The sequence below is a fragment of the Nipponia nippon genome, unplaced genomic scaffold (genome assembly GCF_047370975.1).
Source record: "Nipponia nippon isolate SJK-2023a ecotype South Korea unplaced genomic scaffold, ASM4737097v1 scaffold_6, whole genome shotgun sequence".
NCBI classification, from domain to species: domain Eukaryota; kingdom Metazoa; phylum Chordata; class Aves; order Pelecaniformes; family Threskiornithidae; genus Nipponia; species Nipponia nippon.
In genome coordinates, this window is record NW_028262380.1 from 36189696 (window position 1) to 36213683 (window position 23988).

General features: G+C 39.5%; 1 protein-coding gene across 1 annotated transcript in view; it reads left to right on the plus strand.

Moving 5' to 3' along the window:
• Positions 1-2085: 2085 nt before the first annotated feature.
• Positions 2086-23988, plus strand: part of CFAP97 (cilia and flagella associated protein 97) — a 36301-nt gene continuing 14398 nt past the window's right edge. The window contains exons 1-3 of the mRNA XM_009474826.2: positions 2086-2261; positions 14061-14939; positions 15029-15100. Of these exons, the coding sequence (XP_009473101.2) occupies positions 14081-14939; positions 15029-15100 (931 nt within the window). The 5' untranslated portion in view covers positions 2086-2261; positions 14061-14080. The remainder of the gene's footprint in view (positions 2262-14060; positions 14940-15028; positions 15101-23988) is intronic.

Here is a 23988-nt window from a genome sequence, read left to right on the forward strand (position 1 = left end):
TTTTGTGAGCCTTTCTGGCTGAGATCACATTGCTATAAAGGTTAGCAATTTACCATTTCTCATTAAAATAGAAATTTACGTTATAGGCAAAAAAAGTTGTGTAAAGCACATACTTAGTTTATATTTTCAGTGTACTTACAACTTTGAATGAATTACATGCTTTTTTTATAACTGCTGTGGTGCTACATTGTAGTTACAGCCATGTTAAGAGTTTATAGAAATTCCTAAAAGCCTCTCGGGCACAAAACCCCGTAGTACTCGTGAACTTTCAAACCTGGTGGTATGGAAGAGTGATAACTAACACTGTTAGAAACAATCATAGGAAAGAGAGCAAACAAATTTACTGGATAGTGGATGCTGTTCATTTCATGAACCCTAGCTAATAGATCAAGAGAAAAGGAGATTGTCTGTTATACTTCTCAGTATCCTAAATCTTATCTCACACCTTTCAAGATACTCAAGAAAATGATTGTGATTATTTCTCAAAGGCTTGTAGAATGAAGGGGTTCAAAATTGTCAACCTTTTTTGCCTTTTAAAACTTTCCCTGAAATGGTAGATGGTTTGGACTTGATTGAAAACGTAAACTGCAGACATGTTTCAGTGGAAACCATATAAACAATCTGTCTCTATAAAAGCAGACATAGTTTGTCTGATAAAACTTTACCTCAATGGTTATACATTATGACTGCAAACCTTCTACTTACACATTTTTTTTCTCCTTACAAGAATGTAATTTGTAAAGACATTACAATACAGACTTTACACAATCATATCTTTCCATTAGGCACCATTCCTCCTTTACTGAAAATTAGTTGAACTGCTCTCAGAAGATAACTGTTAATTTTGTTGCCCACATTTCTACAAAATATGTAAGTTACACTAATATTAACTGATTTTATTTTTTGCTATGCCCTTTTGAGACCATGGTATTGTATTTTGCCTATTTGCAGATAGGAACCTGACACACAGGAAAGAAAAAGGACAAAAGCACCCATTTAGTGTCCAATGTGAGGTACCTAAGACAAAATTTTTTGAGTGCTCAGCATTCTGTAGCACTTGATGTTTTCCAAATACAGCTTCCATTGATTTTAGCTGCAGTTGTGATTATTCAACATTACAACAGTGAGTCGAGTAAGGTTCCAGAAAACTAAGAATGAAACACATGATCAAGTATGAAAAGTTAGTCTACATAATTTGCAGAACCTCCATTAAACACTGTGTAGCACAAGTAGGACTAGATTCTGGTTAATGTAGAAACACTCAGTTGTCTTAATCAAGAGATTTTATTCCTTTTCTTGTAGTCTTCTGACACATTCACTGTATGTATTTAAAAATATGTGTGTCTATACATACACACACATACATACATACATACGTGCCTCTGTGTGTGTGTGTCTGTGTGTTCATGTGCCAAGTGAACTAGGGCCATATACACAACTGTTGTCTTGGCTGCACAGCCTCTATTCAACTCAACATTCAGTATTCTCAGGAAAAAACGTGTGATCATGTCATTAAATCTTTTTCATGATGAACAATGGGGCCAAAGTAAAGTTGAATTTTTGGTTTTGAATGCGTGAATCAGTAATCTAGAAGTCTTTCTTTTCACATAATTCTTTCCTACTTTGTTAAAAAATAACATTACTATTATTAAAGAAATGCCAAGGTCTGATATTGCAACTGACCCCTTCTAAAGAGCTGAAACCTTTCCCACCCTTATACAGGACACTACCACTTCCCAGTGGCAGATCACTAATAGGTAGTCACCACTTACCTAGTCAGTGCTAGAAGTAATGAAACTCTCCCCGAAGGCACTATGATCTCAACCTGAGGCACCATCACCTCAGCATGTGGTGAGGTGGCGGGGCGTCACCTCAACCTGGAGCCCCATCACCTCAACCTGGAGCCCCATCACCTCAGCAAGCAGCCCCATCACCTCAACGTGGAGCACCACCACGTCAACATGAGGCACCATTACCTCAACCTGGAGCCACATCACCTCCACCTGGGGCACTATCACCTCAGCGAGAGTCCCAGCTTTCTTCCCGCTTCCTGCGGAGCCGAGAGAGGCAGGAGAGAAGCGGAAAGGCGGCGCCTGAGGTCCCGGCCCCCGGCTCCCTTCCCGCCCCCCTCAGGCGCCGCCTTTCCCCGCCTGACGACGCGAGGGGGCCGGCCCGGGCTGCGGAGGAGCCTGGCATCTAGACGCGGCCACAGCGCTGCACGGTTTCCCCTTCCCCTCCTCTCTCTTTCTCCTCCCGTGCGTGTGAGTATCCGTCTCGGCTGCCTGCGCGGTTACCACAACTAAAGCCGGGGAGGGGGAGACGATGGCCGCTGTTTCCCGAGGGCTGCTAGCCACGGCTTGGCGGCAGCGGGGCCTTCGGTGCTCCGTCTCGGGACTCGCCGGTGCCTCCTCCCCACGGAAGGTGCCCGGAGACCGGGTGTGTGGCGGTTGGGGGCGGCGGGAGGGGGCGATAGGCATTTTCCTCCCCCGCCTGTGGTAATTTTTGCCAGATCAAAGAAGGTGGGAGACGTGTTTTGTTTCTTGAGAGAGAGCTATATATATATATATATAAAAACGTAATCATTATATAATTTATATTTTTTACTGTTTTTTAATTTGCTGTCTTCCTGCTTGGGTCCCTGCCTGAGCGACACGTATGTAGGTGTCTCCCGAGCATGTCGCGCGTGCTGTATTTGGAGGGCTTCAGCTGGTGTTGAGCCGCCAGAGTTTAGTCATGCTGCCGTGAGGCGTATTTTATGCCCCCCTGCCCTCTCTGCCCCTCGGGGGGATTGGGAAAGAGGTGGGAGATTTTCTTCCGAGGCACCGGCCCCCAGTGTCGTCGGCGGCGGCTTTGGGAGTGAGTTACTGCGTCGTGCGTGCCATCCTTAAAGTTACCGGGCTAGGAGGGATTCATTGAAGTGATGCTCGAATAGAGTTTAATGAAGTGTTTTGGTTGGGTGTAATTAGTGGGAATTACATCAACTGAAATGATCATTGTAAATAGCTTGCCTCGAGCGTGTTAAATCATAGCAATAGTCACATCTCTGCGGTTTCCTCAGGACGATAGTGTTGTGGCAGCCCCTCTCCTGCACAGGGCTCTGTTCTGCACTAACGGTTCCCAAGGTGGGTCTGTAGTTTGGAAAAATAACCGACCACCAAATCTCTTGGCCCCTGTGGATTTGTGTGGAAGTGACAAAAGAGGTAGCTGTAAATCCTGGGCCTTTCTTGGCTGTCGTTTGTGCAGCCCCTGCAGCAGAGCAGAGTACTGAATTCATTCCAAAGCGTCTCAGTGAGATGATACAACAAACAGCAACATATGTCATGCTCACGAAGCTCCGTTTTTTTCTGGAGTTTTCACAGCGTGTTAGGGGAATTGGCATTTTAAAATCTAGTTTAGCATGGCTTCTGGCACAACCGAATTTAAGGTCATGTAACTTCTATGCCTTGCTAAAGTTTTTCCCTTGCAGTTCTGTTAAACACAATTTTTCAGAAACTGGTTTTATTATAGTATGCAAATGTTTACACTTCTTCATTCTTACTATAAAACATACAAAAAGCATCTGATGTTTGCATTTGGACATTTATATATTTAAAAATTATGTGGCTAAAATTTGTATGCAACATTCATAGAAACAGAAGAAAAAATATATAGGATGGAATGACTATAACAGAAATAGTAGTGCTAAATTTCTTTTGTATCTGTGCTTTTGTCTGTTGTGAGGTGCTCAATATAGAGCATCAAGTGCATTGTGCACAGTTTTGCTTCTATGAAAAAATAGTTAATCTCTTTTTTCCTTGATAGAAAGCTATTGCTGGAGTTGTCAATGGAGGGAGAACAAAGTTCTATAAAAAGTTAAATTCTTCAGAGGAACTATTTGAAGGCTAAAATGAAGTCATCATTGCTAGAAAATTAGTCACTGGATGTTAGCTTAAGAATGGGTTTGTAAAATAATTGGCATTTAAAAATATAATTTCAGAAAATTTGGACTCAGCTTTTGGAATGCTTCAAGCTCTCCCATGACTTTTTCCTGTTTGGTTTTGGGGTTTTTTTTGTGGTTTTTTTTGGGGGGGAGGCTGGTGGGGGGTTTTTGTATTGCAGACATTGTTCCTTTGTATTTTCTCAGCCTAGATAATGCTTGTAATAGTATGAAATGGAGACCGGAGAAAAGGAGAGAACAAGTAATTTGGGGACATTCTCTTCCTTTTCTTGGTACTTAAAGCTTTTATGACCTACTGGGATTTTTGTTTTGGTTTTGTGCTTGCTTGTTTAAAAGGGCATTCATAGAGTCCCGTGTTTTTGCGTAAGACTTACATGGGCTTAGAGGGCCATCAGGACTGCAGAGCATGTTGAGGCTTTGAAAGTGCAATTGGCCCATCCCTTTAGAGACTTGACCCAGCAGCGCATACAGGTGCTTCTCTAAGGAGTATTTCAAGATTTACGGGATAGGTGGCATATGGTCTTCTGTGGCATAGGTGATAGGAGCATCTACAAGCTTTTTAAAGTCTGCCCAGTCAGGAATTGGGTGATATAATAATATACCTGGAGTTTAGAGGTAAGAGCCTCAAAAGTGAGCCAGCTCTTAGGTGAGCCTAGGTATCTCCTTAAATTCATGGGAGATAGGCAGACCGTTATTGTGATGGATGTACCTTAGTGGTTGCACCAGAGCTGCTTTTTAAAGTTTTTTCATTCTTTTCTTCCTGGTCTTATGCTTAACCAAGACTGGTGATAGTAATGGTCTAAAACATAAGCTATTTTCCTTGGCAAAGGTTTTTCCCATCCAAGAATTTCAACTGATGTTTAGGTCACAATTAAATGACGGGTATCTGTCATTCTTGAAGCGTTTCATTGCAATAACATAATAAACACTGGAACTCCAGGAAACCCATGTTATGTTGAATTTAAGAGAGCCCTATATGTCAGCATTTTATCTGCTTTCCATACTGATATTTCTCATCTGAAGAAATGAAGAAGTCATAAAAATACAATGCAAGAGAGAATCGTAAGAGGCCTTTACCTCATTTGCCCCCTACACACATTCTGAGGAGACATAAATATACTTGGACTATTCCTAAGTGATACTTGTTGAAGCTATTCTTTGTATACTGATGCAGTGACTGAACTTCTATACTTACCCCTGCTCATCTGTACCAGACAGTGCTTGTTCCTCTTACATAGAAATATACTCACTGAAAATTAAAAGAATTACATCTTACTCTCAGTGGCTGTGGAGAATGCGATCACTGTCTCTGTAAAACTGTATGTGTATTTTCCAAACTGTGATGATAGGTGTCAACTTGTGGTCACAAAACTCGCGTCTCTTTGATCTGTGTAGAAGCGCATCTCTGCAAAGTGTTGAGGGAAATGCTGATGGCATGCCTATTTGGGCAGTCAGGGCACTAGGCATGCTAAATCCGTAACGTTAGAAGCACGAACAAACTTTTAGTGCAGTGAGCATTTCTGTTGTTGGAGACAGTTCATGTGTTGTGCCACTTGGTAAGGATGGCCTGGTATTCTGGAGTATGCTGTGATTTATCCACTGCTGAACTCTGTCAGTTGTTTGTGAAATGGTATGGTTGCCTCCTATGTGGTCCTGCCATCTATTTCAGGACTGGCACAGAGGCAAATCCAGCATATGCCAAGGTTAAGAGGCATGTGCACAGTATAGCTGGTCAGCTCCTGGATGAAAGTTTCAATGCTCTTGAACTCTATTATGGCTTTATTTTTGAGGTCTGTCTTCCCAACATTAGCAGATGGGTATCTGTAGATTCTAATAATTTCTGAGCCATACCTCTACTGCATGCAGTGAATGAGGGAGGAGCACAGTCTGATCACAACTGGTCTGTTACAAGGTGAGAGTAGGGGGAAAGTTACTGTACAAATATTGGGGAAAGAATTGTTGTGTCTCTATGCCTCCATGTAGCTTCAAATGGGGAATGATCAATGGTGGTTTGAGAGCTTGAAGTTGTACACAGAGACCTTTGCTGAGGTCTGGTCCACCCTTGGGTTGTACTTTTTGACAGTTGATCAAGCAGGGGAAGTAGTGTATCCGTTGTCCTTTGGAAGATGGCAATACCTGACTCCCAGCTGTTTGCAGCAGCTGCTTGGATTAGTCTCAGCAGATCCCAAGGGATCTGATGTTTGAGTGGTGTGCTTAGAGCTTAGGGAAGGCACACACAGGTAATCCCCTGACTGGTGCACCAGGATGACGGCACATGTAACTCCAGCCTTTATGTGGCAGATATGCTAAAGTTTTGCTTTAATAAGAGGAGTTGTTTTCCTTTTTATTGCGTGCCATCGTGGACTACGGTGCCAGATTCACCACCTTCAGTTGTGGATAGCCTGGTTGGATGCGTGTTGCCCCAATATCTAAATCTTTATGCCGGGCAGAAAGAACTTTTCATAGATATGCACCAGCACAGCAGGAGCAAGAAAACTCAGCTTTCTTTTACCTTGCTTTTCACCCTCAATACCTGGCAGTAGAGCCTGTCCTTTTCTGGGCTTTTCACACCTGTATATATATAACTTTGCAGCCAGGAATTGTTGAACATCTGTCTATATTATTGAAAGACTGTGGCTATGGCTCACTTTTGGGAAGGGTCAATGCCCATGACCAGTTTCCCCCATGCTTATAGAGATGGAGGGTCTTAGGAAGGAAAACCTTCCAGAAGCTGCTGATACTTTTTTCAAACAGCATATGATTTGTTATCTTTATTTTTTATTTTGATTGTAAGCTGATTCTGTTCCCTCTGGGTTTGGAGGGTGTGCTGGACATTTTCTTGGGATTCTCAGCAATGAGTGAGTAGCCGTGGCCTGTTTAGGCAGGCCTGGTGGGCATCATCACTCCCATCATTAAACCTCAGTAGTCTCTGACCCGACCTTTCTGCTTATGAAGTCACAAGATGACCTTTGCTGAAGAACAAATGTAGTATATGTGTATGAGTGAAATCCTGGAGCTATAGATCAACCCGTACCAGCATAATGTATTGCAGCTTTTCATAGTAGGGGAATGGCTTGGTTTTGGCTCAAGAGGAACTACTCTTTCTTTTTTTTTTCTCCGCCCCCCCCCTTTTTTTTTTTCTTTTTTTCCCCTCCCTTGTATATTAACTTGAAAGCCTTTGCCCTGCAGTCATCTAGGGTTCTCTGGCAGTCATGTGCTTTCATTTGCTCTGACAGATGATGACAATTGACTCTGTTCCAGGACTTTCTAGTGCCCATTTGCTGAACTGAACCCTTACATCATGAAATAGCCAGGAGACTCAGGGCTTTCTGTTGGAATCCTTTTAAAAGGAATCCAAAGTACTTTGGAACATCTCCAGTGGGCCTACCTCTTTGGAGACAGAGCTGCTGCTCTGAGGGCTAACCTGTCACAGGTTTGCGAGATCCTAAACTATATCTCACAGCATACAGGGAAAAATCTTTTGCTTTGTGTCCAGCAGAGAGAACCAGGGCAAAAAACCAAACAAAAACAAACAATGAAAACAAACAAACAAAAACCAAGAAAAAAAAAAAACAGAGGAAAAAGGGCTGTGTATATTGACTCCATAAATTTGAAGTAGCAGGTCTTCCCTCCTTTCCCTTCTCTAGGTAGGAGAGAGAAAATGACAGTGAAAGCATTAGAGAGTCAGCTGAGAATCAGCTGAACAAGTGGTTTCAGATGCCTTAGAAACAATGGCAGTTCTGATCTGAGCTTGAATTAGGTCCTGTCAGATCTGGTCTGTGAGGGACAAATGGTGGTTCCATGGCCTGTTCAGCTTACTCAGTTCAGGTGCAAGTCTGCTACTGTCTCATGAGCCAACAACAAGAAATTTGTCATGAATCAGCAGTAAATACTTATATGTAGGTTGTAATCTGAGCAAAGGTATTCACCCCCACTTAGTTATGTCTCGGTGGTTGATCAGCAGCAACATGGTTACCTGTAACTGAACAGAGCCAGATTTTTCTTGGAGGTACACCATGAAAGGACAGAAGCCAATAGCTGCAAGATGTGATATAGGAAATTCTGATTAAAGAAAAAAAAAAATCACAATGAGGGTTGTTAAGCACTGGAGCAGATGCCCACATAGGATGTGAAGTGTTCATCCTTGGAGTTTTTGAAAACTTGGTTGGACAAGGCAAAACTAGATCCAACTTTGAAGCTGACCCTGTTTTCAGCAGTGGACTGGACTGGATAATGTCCAGAGGATCCTTTCCAACCTAAATTTTTCTATGATTGTAGTTCTAGCTCCTGTCTGCTTTGTAGTGTTTTGCAGAGTAACTTGCTTGTGCCTCAACCAGTCCTTCCATCTCAGGGTGGAGGAGCAGGTCCAGCGCAGGTTGTGTAACTGTGGAGGAGCAGAGCTTGGCTAGATTTGTAGTGTTGGAGTTTATTCTGAACTGGGGTTGAGGCCTTGTGTTTTGTAGATTGATTATGGACCAGTCGTGGTTTGGATTGGGGAAACTGGTAGCCAAGTTTGGAGAGCATATGGTGTGCAGAACAGCTGTAGCAGGTATTGTGCTCTGAGCTTGGAAAATCAGAATATCTACTAAACAGACTGGTTGTTTCATTCATTGGGGGTTTCCCTCAAGGGGCATAGTTTCTGGAGAGGTGTATTTCCCCCTTTTCGTGCTTTGGTGTTTCTTAGTGGCAAAAATGAAAGCTTTAATTAAAGAGGAGGTCAGTAGGGCTGGGTATGTGTGGTTTGTCACAGGGCTGGAAGCAGCTGCACTAGTTCATCTTTATCACTGTTGTTTGTGCCTGAGAACAAACTAAGTCTTGGGTTAGTCTGACAGATTTTGAGACTTACGTTTCCCTGTGTTTCCCCTCTTTTAAACTAAATAAGCCCTCAGAAGTTGGAGTTTTCCAGTTGTCTTAATTTTTATTGCTCTCTTCTAGACATTTTCAAATTTGTCTTTTTTTTTTTTTTTTTTTAAGCCTCAGCCAAAAATGAGGAAGGGAGGCAGAAAGAGGGGGGTGGGGTTTGAACTAGTGTATTTTACATGGTAACTTGTTTAATGATTACTATTTTTGAAAATGTTAGTCAGATGATATGTTTAGCATTTTTACCCTCTCCTAAGTTCACCATACAAAGAGGTGATTTGGCAGTCAGCAGGTTTAAGGGGACAGGATCCCTGACACAGGTCCAATAATGAGTAAACAGAGTCAGAGGATTTTGGAGTGTCCTAAAGAACATCTGCAATTGATAGTATGTATCTTTTTAATTAAAACACTTTAACCTTTCAACCCCTTAGCTCTCAAACACTTGTTTATGCTCTCTGAGATCAGGAGAGTGGGTCCCTGTTCTGAAGAGGTAGAAATTTCCAGCTGAAAGGAGAGGTGCCATCTGTGGGAGCACTAATTGTATGGGCTGGGAGAAGGTTGCCTGCTTGGTTACTTCTTTCAGTATCAATTATACTTACAAAGCAAAATTAATAACCCTAAACCAGAAGGTGCCTTATTGGAGCTGAATACAACATTATTATTACTTCTGATACTTTACATATATGTTTGTTAATACATCCTAGATGATATCTGTTCCTTTTTGTTGCAGGGAGCATACTGTTGACTCATCTTGAGTGTACTACAGCTGTGCTGTATTATGGCCTTTGTGGTGATGCACAGTGTGCACACAGTAACGTCAGAAACTTCTGATTCAGCCCACAGCATGCTTAAGGGGCTTGTTTTCCACTTTTATTAAATACCAGAATCTTAAGACATCCTGAAAGCACTTAGGGCCTTCAGAGGATGTATAGCATACAGATTCACAGTGTGGTGTGCAGAAGCATGCTAGGAATTTGGATGTTACTAGATAGAAAAAACCCCGTCTTTCCTCTCTCTATGAATGATCCTCTTCCTTGGTTATGAAAGTAGAATACTTAAAAGAAAAGGAAGTTGATCACTGCTTGTACTTTAATGTTGAGTTTGTTGGGGTTTTTTTCTGTGATTTATTTCAGTACTCTCTGATGCATGTGTTTCAGATGGTCTGCATTTTAAAAAGTGAAAGATTGATTGGATAGCCTTAAGGTTTAATCAAGGTTAAAACACCTTGAATCTTTCACCTGGTACTTAATGTACTTCATAATGTTAGTTTCTAACATTCAAAAATTGTTATCAAAAGGCAGCATATGTTCAAACACAAAACCACATCTAAGTCTGTATCACTTTTTATGTACTATCCTACCTTTGTATAAGATACTTCATATTGCAGCTATGCCTGAAGGCCTGCTATTAGGCATTACCTACAAAAATATTTCAGGTGGTGCTGTAGTTGGCAGTTTTACAGGGGAAAAACACTCAATGCGTTTAGCGTGAATAAGGTCTTGATCTTTGTTTAACGTGAAGGAGGATGTCAAAATGCTTTTTGTCCTTTGGGCAGTGCAGCAGCAGGCAGTGGTTGGCCTGTACAGGAGCTGAGTGGTCTTTGCTCTTGCAGTGGCTGGCTGGTGAGAACACGGATACAGTCTAGGTAGGTAGTCAGATGCTCAGTGTATCAACCTCTTGATGAGAAAGTGTGGGTCCCTGCTGCCCTGACAGCCAGGGGTTGTCCTTGGCTGCTTGGCCACTGCTTTCTGATCTTAAATGGGTCAAGCTTGGTGTTTACATGTGAAGGGATTAAACAGTGGTATAAACTAGGAGGAACTGCAGTGAGGAAGAGACAAACAGGAATGGACGGGCTTGGCTGGGGTAATGGGTGGGTGTTACAGTTACAATAAATAGGGGGAGAGAGGTAGAGAATTAACTTGGGGAGAGGAAATATTACAGTAAAAAAAGATCTCACAAATAATTAATGGCCAACCTGCTCATTTGAGTTGATCATATTTGGGTTAGAGGGTTTCATGGCAGAAAGCCACAGAAAGCATATATTTTTTGTAAATAAATACAGTGGTCATCAGAATTAACAGTTAATGATAAGTATTTGACTCTAGTGACAGTTTTCTTGGGATTTCAGAATATCACTTGTTGATTCTGTATTTTAACAATTGATAATGTAGCAGAACTCTGTCCTTCTCACAGGAATAAAATTATACTCTGCCCTATATATAAAGGGGTGTGAGTGTGCGTGTGCAGGCACAGCTAACTTATTAATTAAGGCATGGTTTATCAGCAAAATTGCTTCTTCTCTATTACTTCTTGGCAAATTCCAGCTCCCTTAAAGACATCCTAGATGCATGAGGGGAATAGGAACCAAAAATACCATCTCTTCATCTATTTCCTCTTGTTTGTTTTTAATGGAAACTACAAAATTAATTGATGTTTATTTTGTGAATGATTAAGAATGTCAGTGAGAAAAATTGACCAATGCAGCATGTCTGTTTTCCATTAAGATGAAGGCTAAAGTTGTTAAGGGGTTGTGCGAGAAAAGTGGAAGGAGCATTTGGCAATGAAATGACTGGTGTTACGACTGCTGCTCCTTAGGCGGAGTTAGACTGCTAAATTGCATTTCTCCTGGTAACAGTGGTTGCTCTCCATTAATCTCTTATGGCTTAGTCTTCATGGAAAACAGCCCACTGGCAGGTAAGCTATTCCTAAGTCATGCAGAGTTGGGAAGATGTGTGCCCCTTGGCTGGTGCTAACGGCGGGAAGGAGTGTACAGGCTCCTTGCTATCTTTTATCACGTTTTGCCACCTCTACTCTGCCCTTTTGCTGCTGTCCTGAGTTAAATCCTATCCTTACTTAAGAGATTGTGTTCAGAAGAGAGACATCTGAGAAGTTGTGGTGTGACCGCATATTATGTTATAGCCAATGAGATACTGTTAGTTTAGTTTCCTTTGCAGAAGTAACGTTCCATAAACTAAAAATATATGGATGTGTATGTTACAGTCAACAAAATTTTATATTTCAAGCTGTACGTGTTGGTCTGCATCCACCTGCAAACCTGTTTTTTTGCCTTACCATCTTACGCTCTTACATGTAGAATAGTGCTAACAGTATATCAAATCTATGTGTTTGACACAAGTGAAATATGCCACATGCCTACTTTTACCAATCAGCCATAATCTATCTGAAGCTACAAACTGGTGAGATAATAGTGCCTTAAGTAATAAAAACCTTACATCATGGAGAAGAAAAGTTTTTGTTTTAATTTTAACACTGTACTTCCAATGTTCATTTTTGTCATCGAATTGACTTTGCCCAAGCTGTACTTGTTAAATAAATGATTCATGATCTATAGTCTGCAGATAATGCCAAAAAATTCTGCTTGATTCCCTTCTGGTTCAGGTTACATCAGGTAGAAAATTAAATGTAAATAATGTGTTACACTCTTCTGATTTTTTTTTTTCTATTGTGCATGTTTTGATATATTAAAATGCATTATCCTTTTAGGAAGCTGCTCTAGGAAAGCTTCCAGGAATTCACATGACAGTTGGGTATTGCAGACTACACAAGCTGCCTGAAGCCAGGGATCACAAGAAGTGACATGCATATGAAAAATTTCCAAATTCCATGTAGCATTTTAAATTAAGAGTTCCCAGGTGTTTTACTCCTTTGTTCTGTTGCTCTTGGAGGAGCTAGGTGCTTTAATGAGTTTCTCTTCATGGCACCAAAGTTGACCTCTGCTTCTATTGTTCAATAGCATTTTCAGCTTTATACAACATCTAACCTTATTAAGTGTCTTTTCAGTTCTTTCGCTTTGTGAATCTTAAAATCACGGGAGATTCCACACCTTGTGCTTTTAAGGTTTATGTTGTGCTTTTTGTATTTGGGGTGCATATTTCAAATTCCCCTAAAGCTCAGTATTATTTGAGAAGTGGCAAGATAACCAAGTGACATAGACCTTTAAAAATTCTGTATTTTGAAGTAATTTTAGCTAGAAGTTTTCTTGGGAATAGTCTTGCAGTTTCAAAGCAAGCTTAGGAATTCCTTTTTCACCTTTGTTTGCCATGGCAACAAATTATACGTGGTTTAAGGGACACCATCCATTTTGTAAAATATTCTGGTTCTCCTGCCTTGTATAGTGGCTTCCACTGTCTTGGGCTGCCTTGGCTCTAAACAATGTTACATATTTATTGATCATAGCTTACAAAATCTCTATAAAATCCCTGGTAAATAGTAAGAGAAAAATACTGCTGGCTGGATGGGAACAGTAGTCTTTGATACTGGCTAATTTTGTTTGGTTGTGGGGTGTTTGGTTTTTTGAGGTTTTTTTTTGTTAATTTTAACTCTATATATACTACTAATGAGTGGAACCTTTCATATCCACCCTGCCACATGCATAGGATCTAACACCATATATTTCTGCGAGATGTAGGGCACAATAGGAGCAGATGTGTGGAGCGTAATGGTTAGTGCTGAAGGACCCGATATCCACCCTATATGTATTTGGGGTTTTTCCTTTGGGCTAGCCGTAATCTTGTCCCATGGACTGAATGGTGACTGCTGGTTTAAATGCACTAGTTTCGTGCCTGGAGCACACTTTAAAGGTTAGTTTCATCTGGAAGAATCAAGGTTGCTCACTGTACTATGCTGTGTGAGTTACAGAGGACTGTCAGAAAAAGCAGGCTCCTGATCCAAACTAAAACATTAACACTGACACACCCTACATGTATTACAATTTAACCTATAGAGCCATGGATCTTTTGATGTAAATTGAACTTGCTCCAACTTTAAGTGCTGAAAGTCTACAGTTTGAATGGCTGTGTCAGCCAAGATGATGACCACCACATACAAACAAGGTTTTTAATATAAAATCCAAACTAATGATAGCGTATTAGTGGCTCTAGCTTAAAATGGCTCTAGCTTAAAGGAACAAAAGACGACACTTCAGTTGCTTGTTTTTCTTAGTTAAGACTCTTCAGCTGCTAACAATGTTTGACTAATTTCCTTAGGAGTAAAAGTTTTGAAATTGTGATGATGATGGCTTAAAGTAAAGCTTTTCGGTCTAACATGTAAGCTGTGTACTACAAGGTGGCACTAAATTTCCTTATAGAACTCACTACAGAGTTGACCCTAGCAACATAATATAATTAAATGCAGAATTATAAATTACTAGACCTAAAAGAGTAAAGACCAAAACTATTATACTAAATGTGTACTTGAATCTGGTTTTATGCTAACCTTTGGAAAACTTTTCTGATGGTTGCAGGTGGCACTTCATATTTCAGTATGGACCGGTTTGAAGATGTATCAGATGGTGAAGTGGATCATGCTTTCTTTGACAGTGATTTTGAGGAAGGGAAAAAGAAAGCTGAAGAAAATGGTGAATGTATAGAGAAAGGAAGTACAAAGGCAGCTCTTGCAGAGCCTGATTTGGTTTCTAATTCAAAGGATGCAAAGCATTGTGAGGAGGAAAGTGAAGAAAAGCAGAAAGATTTGCAGAATGATCAGTCCCTAGAAAATAGCACAGATCATCTTGGAGATGCTTCATCTTTGTCACTTTCTCCAGTTGTGGAGAATGCAGGTACATCTGGAGTGACATCTGCGGCAAGTAGGGGAGTACAGGAGAATGTTCCTGCTGGAATCCCCAAAATAGTTAAAGAAGGTGAAGAGAATTATTATACAGATGAAGAAGATAGTAGTGACGATGGCAAAAAACAGAAGGTTAGACCAAAGTCAGCTAAGCAGTCAAACAATATTAAAAAGGCTAGCAAAAAATATACTAATATCAGCTCCTCCTCCTCTTCCTCCTCCTCGTCCTCCTCATCCTCATCCTCAAGCTCAGATACAGATTGTTCTGATACAGATTCTGATAGCTGTTTATCGGATTCATCTCATTCTTCCTCAAAGAGGAATGCTTGTAGAAATGCTCTTCTGTCTCCAAAACAAAAATTCAAGTCAGCAATGAAATTAGCAGAAGGAAAACCAAAGCTCGGTGACTACTTGGAGGAGTCTGAAGACACAGTGACTGACGTAACACCTCTGTCAACTCCAGACATCAGTCCTATCCAGTCTTTTGAACTTGCAGCATCAAATGACAAGAAACTAAAAATAAAAAGACAGGAAAATGTGAACCAAGAATTATATGGTAATTTTGAAGAATTTAGGTACAACACAAAATTTATAAAACCTGCAGGGCTGGCAAATCCAATCTTATATCTGTATTTTTTTCATTAGATTCCGAGTTTGATCGCAGATATAGTCGAAAAGTCCTGCATGATGCCATGGACCTGAATCAGCTTTTGAAAGGTGACTTTTAAATTTTCTTTTTACAAAGTATGACATCCGTACATTGATGAGAACAATTGAGTTCTATTGGAAGAGAATGAGGTTTGAATGTCCCACATGTATTTTTAAGACTGGTTTCTGATTAAGCTGTGTTGATCTAATTCTTTGAGTTCTTATGTATGTAAATAGTACTGGTTCTACAATGGAAAGAAGCAGCATGTATATGAGTATGTGTTGGTATGCATATACCTAGAAGTAAGATCTACAGATGGGGTGAATCCCTAAATAAGATTTGATATATTAACAAATTGAATAATAAAACTGCACATGCATTTTGAGAAGTCAAGGTTTACTGGACTATGCCACAATTTACCATCTAATTTAAAACACCAACCTTTCTGATAAAATGCTGGGTTATTGCCCTTCAAAATTGAAAGGCAGTCCAAAACTACGTTGCATATTCATATATTTAAACTTCTGGTACCTTTCTGATAATTAAATGGAATTATTTGAAATTCTTTTTTTGAACTAAGTGTCTGCCTTCTAAAATACCATAAAGTTGAGTAAAGGTATTTTAAAGAGAAAAATAACAGATAATCTTTACTAAAACTTGAGTGGTTGCTTCTTGCCAATAGATTTATTAAATCTTAATAATGAAGAGAGAGAGAACTTGGTATCTCTTTCACTGCATTATTGCAAAACTTCATTGTATGGGGTGAGAATGCACTGGTTGATCTCATGTGCGTATTTTAATGTCTAGACAGTGCTTTTGTGCTTGTTTTCATGGCCCAGAGTTTTCTGTAGTAAAATCTATAAAATAAGAGAGGCTTGGCTCAAGAAATCTGCTGATCTCAGGTGAAGAAAGATTCTTACAGTCTATGTTTGGCACATTTCAACCCAAGTTCGCTGTATTGCGGCAGAAATGGCATGACTAAACTTGCATGTGTCATCTTTCTTCACTTTGTACCTTGCCAGACTGAGCCTATTGTGAGTAAGGATTCAAAATATATTGTATGCATCATTTAACTTTCCTATGAGTAGAAATGAGGATTTTACTTGTATGGAAATTCTGATTAAGAAAAGTAGAGCTAGTCATCAAGAAGGGTAGAGCTGATTCTCATCTCTGACAGTCCTTGTGCTCCAGCAACTCTTTTGTACTAGAAAAGGCTCCAACCACTTGTCAAAACAGGTTGTTAGAAGAGTTGTTGCTAGGCAATTGAAATTATGATGTCCTACATCTTTATTTGTTCCCTGATAGCAAGAAGCCATTTAATAACTGATGATTATGGAAGGATTCATCTCATCCCTAAAACAAATGGGTACTGTAGTTCAGAATAAGCATTCTCAGAGATTAATCTCGGGGGGGCCAGGGGGGGAGTTTTTTCCACAAACTGAAAAACAATTCTAAATAACAATAATAAAGATGGAGTAATGTGAAGTAGAATTCATATAGTCTGGCAGCTAATGTTCCTGATTAACATGCATATTACTGCCAAATGCTTCTCTAAATTGGCAAGCGCAACAGAGCTTAATTACTTTGGGTATTTTGAAGTTTAAATGGGGCAGGATTGTTAATGGTGGAAAGTAACTAGTCTGGGAAAAGAGGAGCTAATCTTATTCTGAGTTATTGCTTCCAGGTTTTTCTGTACTCATTTAAAAAAAAAAAAAGTGCATATCATTCCCCTCCCGCCCCCCGGTCTGCATGAAATGTTCATTAGAACTGCATAGGCCTGAACATTGCTTCAAGTGAGAACAGTATAAGCTCAGACCCGAGTGCATGAAAGAGTATTTAAATGATCATCAGGATGTCTCAGATTTGGTTTTAAAGTATAATATTCTTCCAGTAATCTATACTGATGCAGCATTTTGTTTAAAATTTTGTCAGATATGCTTGTGATATAGCTGGGCCTAAGCATTTACAGCAGTTACATATAAGTAGAACTTGCAGAATTTCAGCGTGATCTGTTACTGTGTTGCTTCTAGGGAGGTGTGCAGTAATTAATTTTGTCCAATTCTACGCATTAGTAATGTGAACATTTGGGAAGACTAGAATCATTTGTATTAAAAAAGAATCACAAGAACAAAGAAAGGGAAGAAATCTGTTAAAAGTGCATGATGTTCAAAGAACAAGCTTTGGACTAGAACAAGAGTCTGGTTATTGAGCAGTGAAGTAGTTTGTGTATCTTAAAAGAATTAATTTGAAGCGTTTAGAAAAAATGTTGCAATTAAATTAAAAAGGAGCTGAAATAGTTTTTACTCTATATTATATGCCATTGAGACATATTTTTGCTCATATAGCAAACTATTCATTTTTATAAGCATATAAAAAAAGTCATATTTAGATAAAAAAATTTATCGTGCCCTTACATCTCCTAAAGCTATGCTTGTTCTTGATAGAAGGCAAATTTTAAGTTATGCTATTCTGAATAATTTAAAATCTCACAAGTAACATAATTTTAGTTGGAAATCTCATGGTCTCTGTGCTGTATATTGCGCTTTGAATGCTTTTTAGGTGGGTATTCCTGTGCAGCTTTATCACTGATTTTAGAAATATTCTTTAGTGACCAGAACTCTGAACAAGAGATTGATAAAGATCTGTGATAACACTTGGTTACTCCATCTGAAAGTTGTCGTTTTATGTATGCTGTTATTGAAGTGAGCATTACCAGGTACTGCAACTTGCTGTGCAGCCTCCGTTCGCCCTATGGAAAATAAGTGAACTAGTTGTAGTCAAAAGGGCAGAAATCTACTTGGTAACAGTATCTGGGGGCAAAGTGAAGCTTATGCTTGAAAACTGGAGAGAAGCAGGTTTTCCATGTTGCCGAAGACAAATAAAGCATAGGAATGTAGTCCTTATATTGGCATTTATTAGACAGGAGTCAAGCCCTGTTTCAAAGGGAAGGAAGAAGTACAATAAAATGTGCAGTTCTCGGAACGTGCAGGTTGTATGGCTGTATTGGTGCGGTTTCGCATGCACACTGATGAAGGAGGGGTGTGTGAATAGCAGAGCACTCTTGAGAGCAGACGCAGCCTGAAGGAAGACAGGTAAACATATGCAGTGAAGAAACTGTGAAGCCCAGGTATACGTAAGCTACCATGTTAAGGTACGGGGTGCACACTCACACTGTTAGAGTTGTAAGGAGCCCACAGTTTGCAGTGGAACAGTATTTCGAGAAACCGGAGGCCATAGCGAGAGCAGAGGTGGTGCAGGGTGGACGAATAAACTCGGAACTTCTTGGATCAATCTCTGTTTGTTTGTGTCCAAATCAGTCCTGTGGCAGTGTCTGATGCTCAGGAGTGGCTTGGAGTTGAGGTGGAGGGAGCACCTCTCTGCAGCACCCTCCCTGAGGAGCAGAGCCTGCCCTACTCTCTCGCACTGAAGCCCAGCGGCTGCAGAGCCTGCAGTACTAAAACCGGCCTGTGTCATGTTACAGTCTAGGACCACCTCGACCATGTTGTTCAAGTTACTAGACTCAGTGATTACTTATTAATTATCCCTGCATTGTACGTAAAAATTCTTGGGTTTATCTGTTCTGGTAGCTGTGAACTGCTGAATTGTTTAATTGTTCTTGGTGAGTGCTTCTTCCTTCTGTTCATGAAAACCACTTGCTGTTTGGTGGCCTGCTTATTTAAAATGTTTATAACTGCTAAATATATGACACTTGAATCCTCTCGTTTTTACAGACCTAGAAGTCGATGCTTAGGAGGCTTACATCATTTCATTGCAATGCTAAGACTGATGTCATGTAGCTGTTGTCATTATGGTGGATGACTGTAAGAACTACTGTAGCACTGTGGAGTCAGACAGCCACGCTACTTAGGAATTTAAATATCTTATCAGTGTGGTCAAGAACATAGGTACTCACAATTTCAGTTACTCATGGTTAGTGGGGTTTATATTTTACAGACCTCTCCTCACTCTTTACCTCTCTTTTTTTTACCACCCGCATGGAAAAAAACATAGGTGTGATTATAATTTTTCAGGTCAAAATACAGTTCTTCATTTTTTTCATGATGTTATACAGATTTTTGTATGTAATTCTTCTGTGAGTCAATGCTGTTTCTACTTTGCTATAAACCTTAAAGTTCTTTCAGAAAATTAAAATAATATCTAAGAGCAATATTCAAAACCCATAATAATAAATGTCAGTTATCTTCTTCTCTGCTGTACTCTCGAGTGATCTGAACACAAAAAGGAAATTAAATATGATAATGCAAAGAAATAGATTGCCAAAAATTGATTTTGGAAGTGCTTTCATAAAGCTCCATGTTAGAAAGCTTGGAATAAAAAATTGGAAATTTTTCTGGTGCTGTTTTGCTTGATTCTATGTCTTGATCCAATGTCCCATGTAATTTTAAGGAATTGAGGTTATGCAGATAGAGATGCGTTAAGCATATGCATGTGAAGTAAGCACTCATCCATTTCCATCCCATTATGCTACAGACTAGCTCTCTGTCTTTAGACAAGTCTCTTGATTTCTGTAGTTCAGAATAGAGTTGTATGTTAAAAACGCTGTGTATCTCTTTATCTGAATTTATGTTGGGTATTAATACAGTAGTAATGGGATTGCACAAGGTATATAGAGTGCTAAAGAATTTAGCACTTCGTGTTTTCTTCTCTGTAAAATGGGGTTGATACCTGCTTCTTTTACAGAAGTGTCTTTGAGAATTAGTCTGTAAATCCATGGTGTTAGCTATTATTAACTTGAGGAGGTGGTGTGATGGGGTAAGTGAAGAAGTGAAGAACTGAATTCTATCCTTGAAGCTCTCGCTGACCTATATGCTCTCTAATAAATCTTTTTGCTTCTTCTGTGCCTTAGATTTTCTATTGTAAAATAGTCAGAGCTCACTTGGTGAAAAGCTCTCTGATATAAATATAATTATTATGAAAGTAAAAGCTCTGTGTTTCTGAATAAAAGCTATTGTAGAAAACTAAAGAGCAGCTTCAACTGAACATGTAGCAATTGCTTTAACTTTTTTTTTTGCTATAATTTGTCACTCAGAAAATAGAATAAGTTTTTTATAACTGAAAATTCTCCTCTTAGGCATACGTTGTCCTCATGTGTGCTCATTCATGCTGAACTAGTGTATTTGTAGAATAACTGCTAAACAATATCTAAATTTAGACTCTTACATATATACATAAACACCCAAACTCTACAGTTGAACTAAACATGTATAGCTTTTTCACTGTTTTGTTTAGTTTGTATGCTCATAGTTTGAACTAATTGTGTGTGTATGTGAATACATATGCATCATTTTCACAGGTGTAGTAACTCATGTTGATGCAGATGATGATGATGAAGAGCAATTATTCAGCTTTTTCTTATATTTAGAGTTTGAAAACAGATTGAAAATCTTTAAGATTGTAAAGAGGTCCAGACTTTCCCAACATCCATAAGAAAATGCGTAATTTTGGGAAAAAAAATTCTGCACCTGTAAGGTATCTGTTGTCTTTCTCATGACATGAAGAAATAACTAGCAGCACCATTTAAGCATACATTTTTCAAGAGGAAAATTTGTACTTGAAAAGCACGTTCTCCTTTTCTTGAAAAACCATCACATCACGATTTCTCCAAAATCCTTTTTGAAGAGTTCTGTGACATGGAATAATGGATATTCTAGGAAATATCTGTTTAGAGATGCTACAGGGAAATAGTTTTAGATTGAAACTATTAGACATTGATGAAGAACTGTGACTTAATCCTTTTGTATTTTTCAGATATGTCACAGATGTGGTAGTGGAGCATCATAAAACAAAACACCAGGCAAACTCAAAAGTGTAAGCATTGAGGCAATTTAATGCATTTTCCTCTACTGGGATTGCAACAGACACACCGAAACATGCATGATTTTTAATTTTAGCCTTAATGCCATTAGGACAGCTGTATCATCCTGTCCTAATGCATTTGACTTGCTAATTATCATTTGTATTTTATATAAGGTTTGGCCTTACTTATTTTGCAAGGTCATTTCAATGCTTACAAATTGAAAGCAATAAACAGCTTGTTTGTTGCTTAAAAGAAGGTCAGGTGTCTCTCCATGGAAACCAGCTTTCATAGAAATCCTGTGAATACCAGAGAACTTTCTTCTCCTGCTTACCAGTAAATGAGAAGTAGAACTGCACACTGTGCAAGTCTTGATGCAAATGCTGCTGCTTGTTCATCCCCCTCCCCCAAAGTATTGATTTATGGTCTGGCTGATAATGAAGTAGTATGTAGGGATTTAGTTAAATTACTTATTACCCACTGATAGAGTATGAAGCTACAGGTAAATAATATTTAAATGTTCCAAGACTTAGAAACTCTTTAGAACCTTAAATCATAACCTCTCAACTGTCGTGTTACCTCATGTTATTGGCCTCTGCAAAAATAGTCAGATAAACCATTCAAGCACTTACGCATTGTGATTAAAGAGTAGTGTGGGTGCATTGTTGAATAAATAATTGAAATAAGTTTGAAACTCAAATATTTCAGTTATATAACACCAACTGTACCTGAAATATTTAATAGCATTTAGAATACATGCATTTACCTCTTACATGAGATCTTGATTCTTTTTTGTCTATCGATGGTGAATTGTCCCTGGTTTTGTAGGCTTGTGCTGACCTCACTTACGCACCTACTGCCTTTGCCATGAAAGCAGCGGTGTTGCCAGTGAATGTTGAAGCGCATTCAGTGCATATCGGACGTACATACCTGCTGTGGATTACATAATTTTCTGTCATAGTAAGCGTGTAGAGAATAGGAATATGATGCTGTGTAAGTGGTGTTTTGCAGAGTGCAGGTTGGACAGATTTTCAGCCAGGTAGCTTTGGAAGTAGTGGAAGCTATTACTGCTCATTTGAAGTTCTGGGGTCAGAAGCCTCATTCTGGACTGTGGAAATAGTGTCACCCCTGCTTCAGGAAGACCTGCAGAACTTTTTGCTCAATCCTTCATTAGATTGCTACTGCAGTTTAATTGAGCATTGTTTAAGGAGCAGTGATTTCATGGATGTCCCCTGCCCTCTGCTTGTTTTGTTAGGAACAAGCACTTACCCTGTAGTATTAGTAATCCTCTTTCAGTAGGTGACACAGTATGCATTCTGTTGCTTGTCTTTTTTCTACTAAACTTTAAACTCTCCTGTCACAGAGTTCCTAAGGAGATCAGTGTTGCATTTGCTGTGATTTAGAAGAGGTTATCGATGGATAGGCTTCAGTCAGTTACGGTTTGTTTTGAAGTGGTGTTTGCAGCTTAAATGCTTCCTTAACAGATCTTAACTAAGTAAAACACAACTCTAATTTATTAGCTTGAAGAACAACAAACCAACTGCTTTTAATGTACTATCTGATCCAATGCCCTGGTGTATGGTAGCACTGTTGCTGCAAAGAGCTACTTGTGAAATTTCAAATGTGGTTCATACAGAAGGCTAACTATAAAAAGATTGGTTGAGGAACTGAAGAAACTAGTGAGGAACTAGAGAGTTTTAGATTGATCTTTTCACCCCATCACCTTGAAGAAAACTTGCTGCTGCACATGTTGCATTGGGTCTGAACTTTTGGTGCAAAATTAATGAGTCTTCTGTAATTCAACAACGTATCGAGAGATTAGTTACTGGTTTTTGGCAGTCTCCTGCTCAGGCTTCACTGAATAACTTCACAGCAGAACCTTCATGGTGATCTTAACAATTCTTTCACTTGATTATGTTTCTTTGGAGTTGTGGTAGATTTATATTATCACTGTTAGCAAGCCCTTAACTTCAAGGGTTGTCAGAAAGCTGTTGGCAGTAGTAAGGTCAGTTTCTACACTAAGTAAGTATAAATAATAGTGAGGCTAAATGAACACCATACTGGAGAAAGTGGGCTGGAGTCTCTCTTCTGCCTGCCACAAGTGGGAAAGGCTATCTTTGTGGTGAGGTGATAAAAGGTGTGGATGAGGCACTGTAGAAGGAAAATATACTGAAAGGAGAAAGACTTATGAGAGGCTAAGGAAAGGAGGAAGAAAGAAAGAAGAGATGAATGTAAAAAGTCTGTGTGTTGGGGGGATGTGACTGAAGAAGCTGGACGGTGACAGTAAATTTAGTCAGTAAAATTTTGTCATTCTTTACTCTTATGTAAGAATTAGTATCCAGCAGAGCAGTGCATGGAAATGTACATAGATATGTATTCGCACTAACTGCCTGAGAGCTGCTGGTAAAATACCGGTGGTGGTTAATGCTACAGAAGTTGCATACCACTGCCCCCTAGGAGATCTGAGGGACCAGGTAACACAGCGCTTGTTGAGCCCCGCCTGTAGCAATCTCTGCAGGGCTCCTTGAATCATTATTTCTAAAAGCATTTACTGACTGGCATTGAGGGGAATGGGAAAGGTGTTTGTTCCATGTCATTGCTCTGGTTTGGTGGGTTTTTTTTCATCATCACAGCTGACAGGGGTTTTCCAGAAAAATGAGCAAGTCAAAAGATAAGTAATTACCTTGATGCTTATTTATCCCTAAGCATTTTTAATCTGTGTTTACTGGTTATAGTTCATAGCTGCATCATAAGAGTATACGCTGTCCACCAAAGTACAGCCAGCTACCTTATAGCGAATTAAAACAGTCATGTACCAGTGAAGACATGAAACCTGTATTTCTAATTAAAAATGTCCTCATTCAGAATGCCATTGCTCTAAATGGAATTTGACTAGTTCACACCTTTCACAGAAAGAAAAGAGCTGTTTGGAATTTGCACTGACTGTTATTCAGAAGCTTAAATGTCTCCTGTAAGAGACTGCATAACCAATAGCATTGGTGCCACAAAGCTAGGTCGAGACTTCAGTTGAACCAACTGTTCTTTGCAACAACCTGATTTCCACTCTTGCATATGAGGTGCAGTCTTGTTTAACCGGTGAGATGCTGTGGATGTAATGCAAAAGATGAAATTATCTTTCAT